Source organism: Montipora foliosa, chromosome 4 (assembly GCF_036669935.1).
Source record: "Montipora foliosa isolate CH-2021 chromosome 4, ASM3666993v2, whole genome shotgun sequence".
Lineage (NCBI taxonomy): Eukaryota > Metazoa > Cnidaria > Anthozoa > Scleractinia > Acroporidae > Montipora > Montipora foliosa.
The window spans coordinates 18,203,798-18,219,187 of NC_090872.1; the positions used below are offsets into that span (position 1 = coordinate 18,203,798).

The 15,390-nt window shown below is 39.4% G+C and overlaps 2 protein-coding genes and 1 pseudogene across 2 annotated transcripts; 1 reads left to right on the forward strand and 2 right to left on the reverse strand.

Annotated features, from left to right (window-relative positions):
* Nucleotides 1-819: 819 nt before the first annotated feature.
* Nucleotides 820-4,312, reverse strand: LOC137999045 (neuromedin-B receptor-like). Its single transcript, XM_068844876.1, has 2 exons — nucleotides 4,271-4,312; nucleotides 820-2,427 (listed from the first exon to the last, which is right to left on the reverse strand). Exon 2 carries the CDS (start codon nucleotides 2,334-2,336, stop codon nucleotides 1,164-1,166), a length of 1,173 nt encoding a protein of 390 aa, XP_068700977.1. The 5' UTR covers nucleotides 2,337-2,427; nucleotides 4,271-4,312; the 3' UTR covers nucleotides 820-1,163.
* Nucleotides 3,726-8,527, forward strand: LOC138001081 (uncharacterized; annotated as a pseudogene).
* Nucleotides 8,528-12,242: 3,715 nt separating this feature from the next.
* LOC138000138 (prolactin-releasing peptide receptor-like) lies at nucleotides 12,243-14,149 on the reverse strand. Its single transcript, XM_068846329.1, has one exon. It carries the CDS (start codon nucleotides 13,765-13,767, stop codon nucleotides 12,751-12,753), a length of 1,017 nt encoding a protein of 338 aa, XP_068702430.1. The 5' UTR covers nucleotides 13,768-14,149; the 3' UTR covers nucleotides 12,243-12,750.
* Nucleotides 14,150-15,390: the final 1,241 nt, after the last annotated feature.

Consider the following 15,390-nt stretch of genomic DNA (forward strand, 5'->3'; position numbering starts at 1 on the left):
TATAACATGATATGATTTCGTGCACTTTAATAAAGAATTCAAGGTCAAGTTACGCGCATAATTGTGCGCGAGTACATGGGAGGCTAGTACGCCCATGTCACAAGTTTATGGTAAAAATTGACGGGGATAATTTTATTATACGTTTATCTCTGGAAGCCCTTGCTTTATGTATTAAGAGGGAAAATCCTAGTTCACACAAGGAGGAGGCAAGCGTAGCTTTGCATGGAGGTCTGGAATCTCGCTGCTCTTGGTGAACAACCGGGGTTGAACATACTGAAATCATCATCACTTTGTGAATTGCCTCTGAATGTTTTGGCAAGTATTTTAAACAACAAATCATGTTTATTTAGGCTTTTGATATTGAATGATTGAACTTAGGTGGGGAGTCGCTTCAGTTAAGTTAAAAAGGGGAATTTCAAAGTCGAAAAATCCGGGAACGTAGATTAAAGCGAACTTTTCTACTGGAAAATATCCTGTTACGTGATTTTTTTGCAGATTATGGACAGATATCGCGAAAACGTTTGAGAAGAGGACTTAATTCAAGGCTGCAGAAATATATCATTTCGCGTGAAAGAACAAAATAACAGTGTGAAATCTTACGCTATTTGGTAAGAAAAGAATCCGGCCCTGAATTGCAGGTAGAAAAATTCTTTCTCTTAAATGTAAGAAATGCAATTAGGATAGATGATACAGTCGGCTATTCGAATTGGCTTTGTGATGCAAGGTATCCTTTTCTTCGTTTCTAATAGAGCATTCAAATCGTTAGTATTTACAACTGTGGTAACTGTAACACATAATTATTTTATTGATTACTATATTACTCCAACCGACCACTGACTGTGGGCCTTAAGTTTAAATTAATGCACAGCGTAGTACACAGCAGGTTAATTCCACGATGTAAAATGCCCATCGCAACTGATACTTAATACTAATTATGATAATCTGTCTACGTTTATGATAAACGAGGTAGTAATTTCTTTAGTTGTGCGCCTTTCACTGAAGTGAGGGGATTTGTGGTACTTTCAAGAAGATCAACACATTAATATTTGAAGTGACGGTGAATATACATGAAACTGCTTTATACGAACCGAGTGGTTGTTTTCAGTTTGTTAACAACGCTGTGATTTTGAATAACTAACGTTTGTCTTCAGTATATTTAAACTTTACAACTGATCATCCTCGCCATTTTTGTCTGAATCTTCATCATCTTCTTCCGGTTTCAAAGCATAGTTCCGCGTCGTTCTAAACGGCGCAGTCTGGTTTGACTTTTCTGGAAATTCTTTTCCCTTGAAGCACGCCACAATCCCGTTTCTAAAGTCGGCGCTCATGGCAAACAGGATGAACGGGTTGATAACGTGCTTTAGGTAGTAAAGTGCTAATGATACAAGATCGATAAACTCAAACGTGGCACCGATCGAGGATGGATTAGCAAATTCACGGTATAGCATCGTAATTCCACGTGGAAGATGACAGATTTGGAACGCTACAACCAAAAACAGAAGCATTTTCACAAGTTTCTGTTTGCGTTTTACACGCGCGACCATAGCACAGCTAGGGACTCGCGGCGAATCGAAAGATTCGCCCGACTGGATCAGGCTTTTTGTTCTAGCAGCCACTTCTGCTACGATATCGCTTTTACTTTTCAATGTTGTAATGATGCTTATGTACGCGTAACTCTGAATGACAAGCTGAACAAGAATGAAGAACAAAACAAGATAGGTTTGATAAACTCTGCGATACAGTTGCGTCCAGTCGGGAACGCAAAATGCCGTTCCCTTAAAGAACCGCAGTTTCAAAGGGAAGGTTAACGGAAGACCACCGAACACGTAGCAGAAAAGCCATATTCCTAGGATCACAAGTTTTGTTCTTCCTGCTGATAGTCTTGGCTTGAAGGGGTTTACAGTGGCTCTGTAACGCTCCAATGAAATCGTAGAATGCGTAACTACTGACACACACACCATAACATCTTGAAGAGGAGGTAAGAGCCGACAAAGGGCGGAACCAAATGGCCATCCGTTGAAGTACATCTCTGCGATTCGTAATGGCGCGGCAATAATAGCCATACCCAAATCTGCGCAAGAAATATTGGCGAGTAAAAGACCACAGGGATTTCTCAGTCGCTTCCACTTCAAAATAGTTCCAAGCAAACATACGTTTCCAAGAAACCCAAACGCAGAAATTATAGAGAAGAAGGACACGACCATAATTTGAAATGATAACGGATCAAATAATTGCGCTTGGCTTAAAGGTTCACCACTGTTGTTTTGTTGACGCGCCATGGTTTGGTTGAATGGCTGAATATCATAGCTAAGGTTCCTTAAAAACTGCTGTGCCATTTTGGTTTGCAATTAATTGACAAGTGGGCCTGGTATGCACACTGCAAACTTATCACTAATTCACGAGCCAGCTTGTTCTTGCCTCAAAATCCTGCACGAGAGAAATTATAGATTCAATTTGTTGAACTAAATGATAAAACTGCTGATTAAAAACATCGAAAATATTGAAAGTTAAATTAAAAACATTAAAAGCCGCTTTGGTATAATAAACTTTGGCTGTTGAGCGGCAATTGAAAAAAGACTGAAGTAAGCCTTGAAGGGATTTTCGTGCTGTCAATAATTATCTCAAATTCACTCGGTTACCCGCAAAGGAAAATCATTACCGCTTATCAGCTGGCAAAATTCAAGAAAGTTCCGCGCAATTTATGCCGCAAGATTTCAGCTAGCTTGATAACATTTTACCCAAGTGGCGAAACTCGAATCTTTGGTTCACGCACATGATCCGCATGATAATGATAATTTTAACGGACTATTCCAGACTGAACTAATTTGATTTAGCATCCCACCTCAAAACCAAAGTATGGATACATCAGTTTAAACTGAGGAGACTCTACAAATATCTTACAGTTGGCTTGATAGCTCAATAGACCCTTCTCCAAAATGGCGGCCGAAAATTCAGATAAGTTAAAATTAAAAACTGATAGGAATAGAAATAGTAACCGTGCAAAGTTTCAGCATATCAGGTGTCAGCTGAGAAATGTAAGTTGAAAAATGAAAAATTTACAGACGTTTGTATGATTGGGGGTATGACGTTACTCTCAGTCACACAAACGTCTGTAAATAGGCCTTTTGCAACAAACGATCGCATGGTACAAAATCCGCCATGCTGAGGGGCAAGCTCCTAAACAATTCCATAGATTAAAAGGAACCTGAAAACGCCAACATGGCGAGAGTTTGTTTTCTGAGGATTCTGGGTAGATTTTGGTTCCAGACCCTTGAGTCCAAAATTCTGGATCCAACATGTTGCATTCATTTGGTGAACTCTTTCGACACTTTTCAATAGCGTCCAACAATGTTGGATCGTTTGGCCAGGCCTGTATGGGTTAATGAAAAGATACTGGAAATACTCACACACAGAGACACCAGTTTTATTCGAAATTTAAAAAACTTGGCCCGATTTTATAATGACTAAAAAAAATTAATGTCTCCATGGAATAAGGATTCCCGAATTTGAGCTGTACGCACGGGCGTACGTGCGTATCATGGACGGTTACGCCCCTGGTCAAGTAACATTCACAATCGCGATAATATGGAATCTCAACACGATTCTCTCCGCACTTCAAATATGTCTTTCATCTATTTCGTCTCTTTCATACCTGATCTAGCAACTTAAACTGAAACATTGATCCACTTTGCTGCATGTGTAAATGCAGAGGGAACTCGGAAGGGATGACAGAGGAACCAAATACACCAGTTCATCAGTCAATATTGTACATTGTTGAGAGTCCTATGCATTTGGGGGCCGAAGTGCAGTCGAATGAGCAGAAGCCGCAGTCGAACTGGGAGAACCCCGAGCAACTTTACATGCTGGTCAGAGTTCTAGACCTCGAGTAGGTCGTCATCTTTCACGGTAGATCAGGAAAATAATGTGCTGTTTCATAGATCTTTATAGAAATACGGCTTTTACTGAGGGCTCTTAACTGAATCTTAAAACTACCTTTTACTAAGTTATCTTAAGCCCGATCACACGTTTCTTGGTTCGAGTCCTGTTGAATTGCAAAGATCATTCTTGCTTCAAGTTCGTCGTTTAACGCTACAGTCCGTAAACGGCCGAAATTTAGACTTAGCGATAATACATAATTATTGAAACAAATCTGAAAAAAGAAAAGGAAAAATTAACTCGTTGAGAGGACTTGAATCTAAGTCTGTTTCTTCCTAAGTTCCCAATGTGCCGGTGACTTTCATCCCTAGGGGAAAAACATAAGAATCCTTACCTTAGAATGAGAACTGACGGTCTTTGCCGATCAATAATCTTTGCAGCATCATGCTCGTCTGGTTTTGTAAGCCACATCATTGAGCAGCTTAAATTAATTGGTTGGTCAAGTTTCCTCCGTGATTTCCCACTTAATGGAAAAAAAACGAATTTAAATAACAAAAAGCATAGATGTTTTATTTTACTCAATTTTGTTGTTTGTAAAAGCTACATCGATAACGAACAATTAGTCAACATCTGCTCCTGAAAAGTAGTGAGTAAATAAATTCTCATCTCGCTTTACAAATAGTTTTGTTAATACTGCTTTTTTTTAAGTCATTTGTATTTTTATGACGGAAGTGTAAACAATTTAGGTAAGTTCCAAAGCTAGTTGCTGGAAGATTTTGGTCATAAGCCTTTAGAGATTTGTTCTTGCAAAACAAGTATAATAGCTACTATTTCCTGCAAAATTTCAATCGGATGTTCTTAAGCATTTGAAACATTGCATCATGACTGTTTCAAAAATGTGTTTCAAAAGTTCCTTTATATCGCCCTCAAGTTAGAAGCTCGACTGGTAGTAAGCGTTGGATAATACACTTTCCATCATGTCGGATGAAATGACGCTTACTGGAATATGACAATTAAAATATAATGCAAGAATATCTGATATTTGCACAGTCGTGAACCTCTAAGAGTATCGGCGTTGTTAATAATGTAAATCAAGCAATAGTCTTTCAGCGCTTTTCACACGAAAAAAAAAAAGGCAACTGTTGAATCTGGTATTCCTTTTCTCTTAGTCGTGGGAATTGTTTGTACTGTCAAATCCCTCTCCACGGTTTCCATTAATCAAGGAACTCAGAAAAGCTCATTAAGATCTTTAACGGGTTTTTGTCAACAGCAATTCCTTGCTGATGGGAATAATATCCTAAAGTGCTCTTAAATTAAGGGAAGAAACGTGTTTGAGTTTCCGTCAAACATTTTACACAGTTAGCAAATTCCGGGATTATTTATTCAAAGCCTCGAATTGTTGAAAACAGAATGGAAAAAACATACCTTGACCGCGTGCAGAAGCGCCTGATTTGGAGAACCTTGGAGTAGTCCTGGACACAAACGTAACTTAAGAAACGATTCTTTTTCCATTCAAGTTTACCAGAATGTTTTTTTTTCTGAATATGCCTACGATGTATCATTGTACTCTAGGACATAATGATATCACAGCGGTAACTTAAAAAGCTGGCAAAACGTAACTTTTTTTTATCTTGGAAACTGTGAAAAGATCATTGCAGTTAGACGCGGAGTATCTTGGGTATTTGAAGGAAAAACTGAAAAGTTCTTGAGGGCCTCCTTGCAGGCGGCCGGCTCCTTTTTCCATTGTTCTCGAAATATGCCTTTTGCAACAAACTGGTCACATGAATGATAATTGGTAAACTTAAAGCTCGAACTTTATAAAATCCAGAAATGGAAATATCGTGTTTGTCTTAGCCAGAATACAACTTTTCAGAGAAATACCACTTAAGCCGATGATACACGGTTCAACATTTGTTGATCAACAAATGTCATGTGCAGCTGTTGACCGGTGTGTCGTGTTATATATGCCATTCAACACGTTGAATGTTGTTGAACGATGTTGAACGAAAATAGAGGCCAACTCTATTCCGTTCAACACGTTTGTGCAACATTGTTCAACATTTGTTGAGCAACAAATGTTGCAAGATGTTGAACCGTGTATCATCAACTTTAAAGGGAAAGTACGGCCTAAAAAAGTTTTCTCTGAATCGAAAGTTCTTAATTACCTGCATTGTCATACTTGACCACTCATTTGAGCTCAGATGTGTTTAAATAGCCAACCATTAATAACGCTTAAAAAATGGGCAATTTTAAATTGAAAGCCAACAACTTTGTTTTTGTGTATGCAAACGAGGCTATGACCCGGATGACTAGTTGTACTTGACATAAACAAGGAAAACACAGGCGAGGAGAGCGATACTTTGTAGACTTGAATCTTAATCCAGAGGGTAAAATCCAGAACAGATTTACCTCGTGGTCTTTAAACAGGTTTTATCTGTGAGTTGTGTGCAGGAATTTTACGAAGCGAAAGAGAGCTTGCGCGCGGTGCTATCCCGCACTCACAAAAGTCAATCTTGAAAAACAAAAATAAGCAAAGGAAACTTTCACCATAAAGTTGAAAATATGAAACAAATCAAAGTTTACGTTAATCCTGGATTAAGGTAATCGGCTTTCGAACAGCCGGGCCCTGGAAATCAAGTTTAATCTGTCTACCGTGGCTTTCTACGAGATCGCTGTTACAACTTCAAAACAAACGATCGATTTATATATATCCATCGAATGTTGAGAATAAACCGTTTCATTTCAAGTTGTTTAATTTACTGAATGAAGGGGTAGTTTCTAAAGAAACTGTGGTGCTGCGTCGGTGGGCAAGTAGTATACAAATATTTGGCTTTATCAACGGAGTTGGTAATGTAAATTGGCGACCTTACAGAGATTCTAAAAGCTGACGTTTCGAGCGTTAGCCCTTCGTCAGAGCGAATCGCAGGGCTAACGCTCGAAGGGCTAACGCTCGAAACGAGAGTAGCAGCGAATCTGGAGGTGATGAAGAACACGTGGAAGCGACAAAACCATCCTTCAAGCTTTTACCCGCATCGGTTCGCAAGCTGAAGACGCAGGGCAGTGATTCTCCTGACGATTTCACCAGCGAGGAAGAAGATTGTGAAAAACTAGAAGGATTTCGTCTCATGGACATTTCAATTATTGCGGCGATTTTCGAATGCGTTTCGTGTCCGTTGTGAAAGCAAGGACATGTTGTCCTTGAAGAAGAGATCCAAGGTAAAATGGGTTTAGCTTTACGTCTTCATTTAAAATGCTCGTCAATTAAGTGTACATTTTTTAAAGCTTTCAACACATCAAATAAAGTGAACAATGATCAAGCTTTCGAAGTAAATAGAAGGGTTGTTTTGGCCTTGAGAAACATTGGTGTCGGGCATCTAGGACTGGTGAAATTTTTTGGAGTGATGAACATGTTACCACCTATGAATGAAAAATTCATTTCAAGATCACGTGAAAGCAGTTACAAGAGCTGCTCAAACTGTTTCAGATGAAAGCATGTCAAAGGCTGGTGATGAAATAAAACAATTCTACGAACCAGAGAGCGATGGTGTGTATAACATTGCAGTTTCTGGTGATGGCACTTGGAGAAGGAGAGGATTTTCCTCCTCTTATGGTGTTGTCACAGCTCTCCACAGTAACCGGAAAAGCATTGGATTGTGAGGTTATGTCCAAAGAATGTAGGATGTGTATGCCTTGGAGAAGAAAGGAGAGGTCTAGAGAATTTCAATACAGGTGGGAAGGGCATCAGCATGATTGTCATGCAAATTTTGCAGGATCATCAGGTGCGATGGATGCGGCCGGTTTGGTGACTTGATCTTTCAAAGGTCTGTTGAAAAACATAGCTTTCGATATGTGGAGTTCCTAGGCGATGGTGATAGTAAGGCCCACAATAGTCTTGCTCAAGAGACTGTATATGGAGACATTACAGTTGAGAAACTTGAATGTGTGGGACATGTTCAGAAGCGCCTGGGCTCCCGCCTTAATTCGGGCTTTGAAAAAGAGACTGAGGAAAACTCCCCTTGAAGATGGCAAAAGTATTGGTGGGACAGGAAGACTAACAGACAAGAGAATAGATAAACTTCAAGTTTATTATGGCAAGGCAATCAGAGAAAACACTCATGATGTAGATGCTATGAGGCAAGCAGTGATAGCTATTTGGCATCATACAAAATCAATGGATGAGAACCCTGACCATGACCTTTGTCCTCCCGGAGCAGATTCCTGGTGTGGTTTTCAAAGAGATGAGGCAAATGGTACATCATCCTATCAACATGATCATCAAATTCCAGAGGCTGTTGCTGATGCCATATACCCATCCTTTGAATCACTGAGTGATGAAACTCTGCTGTCAAGGTGTTTACACGGAGGCACCCAAAACCACAACGAAGCTGTCAATGGAATGAGTTGGCAGCGGGCAACCAAAGAGACCCATTCGAATCTACCCATAGTAGAATTGGCTACATTTTTAGCTGTTTCTCATTTTAATGATGAGGGTTCAAAAGCTCTTGTGCTGATCCTTGAAACACTTAGCATTGTCCCAGGGTCGCATTCTACTGATGCCTGCAGGAAACTTGATCAAAGAAGGATAAAGAACGCACGACGAAAAAAGCACACAGGGAGCAAAAAAAAAGAAGAAACAACTGAGAAACTATAAAAAAAGGCTACACAGAAACCTTGGAAGCTCGAGAAGGGCCTGCTTATGGTTATGGGGCCTTTTAATAAGTTTAAAACAAGGAACAAACCATGTTTAACTTTTGATTTTTGAGTACAGGAGTTTTTCTTGAAATTGCGGTTTTATACTTTTTGACTGCTAAGAAACTTAATATCTCAAAAAGTATTGAAGTTATCAAGGTGAAATTTTCAAAGTGGCAGGAGGCTTGTAGAAACTGTGCAATGACCCACTTTTATGAAACTCTGTCAAAAGCTCATCAGTTAAACATATTTTTTGTGCTTCCGTGTGGGGAAAATTTTATTCATTTTGTTTGGTAGCTTTTTGATTTTGACTGAATGGCCAGATCTACTTCAGAGTGGCTCATTGCATAGCTGTCGGTATAGTTTCACTCTATGCCAAGTCCTAGATTTGTATCATTTTTACTTTTTGAGAAATCAAGTTCACCGTGAACCTTGTTTTGAAGAGTCTTAAAATAGGCGTGGTTCATTTTATGGGTGGGGCCCCTTTGGAATTTAAGGAATTCATGTCAAATGTGAAAATTGCATATGTTGAAGAATATTACATGTTATGTTAAAAGAACATTTTCTGTACTGGTTGCATATGTTTGCAAGACATGTTTAAAAAAAGTCATTTTTTAGACCATTGAGCTATTTTGACTAACACATATGTTAGTCTTAGCGCTATTGTGTGTGTGCGCGTGTGCATCATGTAGGGGGGAAATTTGGAGGTGGGGGGGGGGGGGGAAGGACGTTGTCAGCATGCAATTTTTAGCTCTAATTTGTATATATTTTTTGTAATTGCTGTAACTCCAACACGGAAATGTTGGAAATGTTAAGATAATAATAAAACACAGACAAACACAACAAATAATAATTACGCGCCCCAAACAGAGCTCAGATTCCTACTTTTACCAAGGGTGGAAATTCTCATGCAGACTCTCATATTTCGAAGGAATAATTTTAAAGCAGTTTGAAAACTTAGAAAAATACAAGGATTTGTGCACAAACGTTTGAAGCGTGACTGGGTGGCAAAGCGTCCTTTTCCCATACAAATCCTTATAAATTCTTTAACAACACCAGTTTAAACGATATACTAACGAAAATCGGCATGGTAGCATATTTTGGGCTGCTCTTTATTTCTATGATTAACATATATCAAATACAAGGTGTTACAAATGAACCCACTGGGAACTCGGAAAAATCCGAGCTCCAGATGGGATGCGAACCCACGACCCTCCGTGATCTAGTACGGATGCTCTAACCACTGAGCTACTGGAGCTACTTGTATTTGATATATGTTAATCATTGTCTTACATTCGCTCACTTTGGTGGTTGGTTGGCCGCATCGTTCACGGAAATACAGGCAACTGTATTTCAATGATGCTCGCAGTGTGACTGCGCGAGGCAGTTATGAGGCATGCTGTCAGTCGATATTTGACTCTGTGGCTGCGTGATGCAGCTCGAGTCAAATACCCACATTTCACCCTTGCTCACCATAGAGTCTCCAGTAGCTCATTGGTTAGAGCATCCGTACTAGATCACGGAGGGTCGTGGGTTCGAATTCCATCTGGAGTTCGGATTTTTCCCAGTTCCCAGTGGGTTCATTTGTAACACCTTGTATTTGATATTATTTCTGGAAAAATAATTTGATGAAACCAACAGAATTGTGGTGTTTATGAAAAAAAAAAAAGGTTCACGCGACGAATTGTTGCACAAGGCCTATTACTTTCGAACTTGTTCTCAGCTTTTTTATCCCTAAAATGTTTTTGTCCCCTTGTTCCCTAAGATATTTTGTCTTTAGTTTCCCTGTCCCCCAGTTCAAATTAGCTATGTTTTTCTAGTTCCCCCAAACCCCTGGAAGACCCTCAATTCTTGGCGGGCTTTTTTTGCAGCTTGTTTCCTGCTGCTTAACTTGCTTATCAAACTGCGAAGATCTTTTTACTGATCTTTTATTTCCAGACGTCCGCCGCTAGAATATATAAAATGTCATATATTTTAAAATCGTGACTTGATCTGTTTTGGTAGAATAGCAAATCCTGTCTCTATAAACATTTATGTCTTGTGGTCATTCCGATGTTGTGAAGAAAAGCACGCAAAGTGCGGTTTAATAACAAAACTTTGACAAAATCATAGCTTAAGGTTAATCCATAGTAAGAGGGCTTTAAAACGCTCTTATAAATCAGGACAACGTTCAAAGGTCCTAAATGTCAACTTTTTTAATAATCAAAAAATTCAAATGTCTGTTGTAATCATTTCGTAAGCTGTATTTATATACCTGAATCAATTATTTATTAAACCCAGGTAAACATAGCCGAAGCAACACGAAGCATGTCTAACTCAAAGTTACCTATAGCAGTGTCCTGAAAGTTTCGTGGTTTCCTCAAATGTCCTTATGTGTTTCCTCAAATGTCCTTATGTTTGTGTCTAAGACAATGTTAGAGTGAATATACTGGACGGGAACTGAAAGGATTGACTCGAGAAATCAGAAAACCTCCCAGTAAAAGACTTTTTATAGCGGAGCTCACGCGCGCGAAGCGCGCCAGCGGAGCACCACGGGTAAGATTGTTTGGAAATCTATCCATGCGAGAAATTTTGATTTATAGGCTTTTTGTGTGTGAAATGGGTGTCCAATTGTGAGGAGCTTTGCTTGACTGTGAAATTGCAGTCGAGTAAGCGAATTTACTACACTTCAGGTTTACTTTTTAATTAAAGATTTCTGCTGTTGTTCTGAACTGAATCAGACAAACGGAATATGTTGTGAAAGAGATAACTGTGCATGTAATTTCAATTTTATTTCTTGATTAAAATTGTTACTTATTGTTTGCAAGGATTGTTGTTTACTGCTGTCAGCTCAGAGGTGTTTGATATGTTTGACACTGTGAACTGTACACACCAAATTTTCTGGACTGGAAAAACACTGATGGGATGTACTGCACTGGGCCTAAGATTTAACCACTGGGAAAGGGATAAACATTTTGACACTGGAAATGAAGTTTCTCTTCCTCAGAGGTCTTCGACACATTATTTTACACAACTTCTCGTATGAGCATATGTCTTGAATATGAAATAAAGTTCTGTGCCAGTAGACTTCAGCAGTCACTTGGAATCGCTAGGCTCCGAAAGGTCAGCGGTTTGTTGTCGGTGGAATGACGTATGCATATTTTGTTCAAACCAGGTGAAGGTACGTGTATTCAAACGGCATCAGTCGATGCTTTCAATTCCGCATTATTTGCACCAGTTTACCAACAATCACTAGGATTGGTAATTGGAAATTGGAACAAATTTGGACTGGGAGTTGAGACTTCGTACCTCCCTTCATGACCCACTTTATACATGGGCGAGTAATGTGACATTTGTTTCATTTCAAGGGATAGAAAGAAGTGGTATGGTAAAACACAGAATATCGGCTTGTAACTGAAACTTGAAGTTCTAAATTTCAAATGACAGGAAGAAAGGTCATTGAATAAAACGATGCTTGTAGAGAACAGACCGGTTTTACTTGGCGTTCCTTCATACGTGAATATATGTCAAGAATCCTAACTTCATATTGTTTGCGTTTCGAGAGGTTAAAGTCAGCGGGGTCAAAATGATGCCCTGTCCCGCCTCAATTGAAGTGTTGAAGTAAGGAAATTTTGTTATGTAATTTTGTAAACCACCACTTAGAGAAGGAAAACATTTCGTAAAACATTTTAACAGCGTCAAAGATTCACATCGTTTTTAATTAACAGAAATGCTTATAATTCGTTGAGCTCCAATGAAACATTCATTTTTCCCCACGCCGTAAATTTATTACATTTTTCACATAATTCTAGGAAGGTCAGCCAGATAAGGATTACGCGTTACAAACCGTTACATAAGCAGTGTTCCGCCAAGTCATAAACTATATATCATCAGCTTTCTGTACAAAAGCAAGGAAATAGGAAATTATGTATGTTATAGAAATAAACCTGTTCACTTTGAGAGAAAAAAAGTCATTTCATTTACTCGTGAAGAAAAACTGAATAACATGCAAGTCAGGAAACTCCGTGAAGATTACATAACCATCCCCACAGCCTTCGTCGAAAAAGGTGCTATAACACATTTGGGAAAGAGCAGCTAAATTAGAGAAAAAAGTTTCATTTATAGGAGTATTAGGAGATATGCCGTTTCTCCTCAAGCAACGTTTTGTCAGAAGGTAAATAGTGGTAGATACCACTCAGGTAAGAATCACTGACACATAATATGAAGACAGTTGGAGCGTCTGAACTCGCTACTTGTCGCAAATAAAATAATTGGATTCATGACATGCTTCAAGTAAAATATAATGAGAGTGATTAGCCAAACGAACCAGAAAACGGTCAAATTCAAATTGCGCCCAAATTCATGCACCAACAACATAACACCGCGAGGTATGAAGCACATTTGAAACGAAAACACCAATATGGCTAAAGTCTTGATTAGACGCCGGCGTTTCTGAAGCTGTATTGCGCGCGACAACATTCGGTTTGACGGCAAAGCGCACAATGGAACCAACCTCGTTTGCAATGTTTTCAAGATCTTGAAATATGCCATAGACTGAATAAACACAGGAATCAGGATAAAGACTACCACTAGATATACTTGATATACCGTGCGATAGAGATCGAAGGGCCATTCCTGCATACACAGATGAAAGCCGTTGTAATATTGCACTTTCAAAACAGGAGCAACTGGTAGTGATGCTGCGATGTAACAAGCTGGCCATATTGCGAGTATTACAAACTTAGTATCTCGTTGAGAAAGTCGTCTTTTCAAAGGCCGAACGATGGCACGGAACCTCTCCAATGCGATGGTCGTGTGAGTTACAACTGATACCGTGACAAATAAATCTTGCATGGGAACGAGAAGACGACACAAGAATTCGCCGAACGGCCATCCGACGAACACTTCAATGATGCGCAAAGGAGCTGCCAAAGACGCCACTGCTAAATCACTGATTGCTATATTAACAATAAGTAGATTGCAAGGTGTCCGCATCTCGGGGCAACGATAAACGGTGAATACGATGATAGAGTTTAGGAATACTCCAAAAAATGTCACAGCCGAGAAGAGGATGGTTAGCGTTATTGTGAAAGGTTGATCGTAAAGGCCCAGATTACCAAACGAGGCCGGCTGTCCTGACCCTGGCGACGAGTACATGGTGTTATCAAGAACAGTAGCATTTAAATTCTCTGATATGGTGGTAGCATTTGTTGAATCTTCCATCTCATCTGCGGCTGACAATTCGATCTGAAGACAGTGATGATTTAATAGCACTTTTCACTTCAACGAGCTGTCTTTTGTACATATAGACTTTCACAAAAAAACAAACTTGATATGCTATTGTGCGGTAGAATTCTCGGGGGTTCACAGCAGCGAAAGATTCATCGTCAGCCTTAATGTGACGCATTTTTTTCCATGCCATGTGCTACAGAGCGGGGATATAAGGTCAGCAAGTCCCTTGGACAGTTCACACACAGTTAGTATTATCCACGTGTACATTTGATAACAATCCATAACACAGCACATGTTCTTTAATGGTGAGCCCTGAAAGGATAGCAAACAGCAGGCATTGCACCGGAAAAAAGTGTAGACAAAACTGAGACGATGTATCGAAGAGATAATAAAAAAAGCAGATGTTTATACTTCTTTGATATTTGAACTTAAGTTGACAAACCACTTTATCTAAAAAAGAAGGATGAACCTAAAGATAAGCAGCAACCAAACAAATTCTTTGGCAAAGAACCCTAAGGGCAGAGAGCTTCAATGTCAAAGACATTACTGAAATATGGCAAGTCAAGTCAGATGTCATCGCTGGTTGGTTGTGTATAGGTGAGTCTAGCTTTTGATGACTTTGTCTTCTGTATCCTTAAAAGTCCCTCACCGGAGAAAATCAAATGAAATAGGACTCGGTCTCACTTTGAAAATGATAACCGCAACGGAAAAGATTTGACACACTTTTAAAACCTGGCAGAGTTACGGTTATTTTTTATCATACAAGAAAAGCAGAAGGCAGCTTAATTTCTAAGTTTGTCGCCGGTTCCGCTGTCGATTTTTCCTAACTTCATATTCCATTGATCAGAATTGCTTCTCCTTCGAATCTATGTCCTTCCCCCTGGGCATCAATGGTCGTGTTGTAGGCGTTCTATTAAAAGGACCCTTTGTTTAGACAAAATATCTATAGATAGACGCAAGCTGGCTGGCCCAAATTCGAGGTCAGTGAAATTGTATCACAGTGGGAAAATTGACGAAAAACTGAGTTGATTACGATTTACGTATTTTTTTTCTCGTCGAACACATACCAATGTATCTCGGTGTATTGGGGACCGGAAAAACTTAATTGTCCAGTTTAAACTTAAATGACTTTGTCTTACTAAAAATAAACTCTACTTTCAGCGATTAACAAGCGATGATTTGATTCCCGCGCACTGGTTAATCAGCGCAACACTTTTCTCTTTTGCTGGTGCAGCAATTTCTCCATCAAGAAACAACTTTAGAAACGTTTCTCGTTTCCCCCCCCCAAAAAAGGACGGCTAATTCCGTGCCGAGTCTTAGCCTGCTGCGGAGAATATGACCGACACGTAACCTTTTGACAACCACAAAGTCAAAACCGGTGTAAATTTAATTTTCCCATCCCTGAAATGCAATATCATCCGTCGCGTATACTGTCGCGTTGAAGACCCGGAGGGGAATTGACGAAAAAGGAAAAGATTAGAAATGACCTTATGTATCCTTTTTATTTGCAGGGCCTAACTGGTTTGGTGCAATGACGTTTCAACTTTAACAACCTGAATTCATGGACATCTACTGACTGAAACTGAGTCAAATGGTGAAACGCCAGTTGAGGAT

Coding starts and splice junctions, on each gene's coding strand:
- LOC137999045 (XM_068844876.1), bottom strand. CDS start 2,336: ATGGCACAGCAGTTTTTAAGGAACCTTAGCTATGATATTCAGCCATTC.
- LOC138000138 (XM_068846329.1), bottom strand. CDS start 13,767: ATGGAAGATTCAACAAATGCTACCACCATATCAGAGAATTTAAATGCT.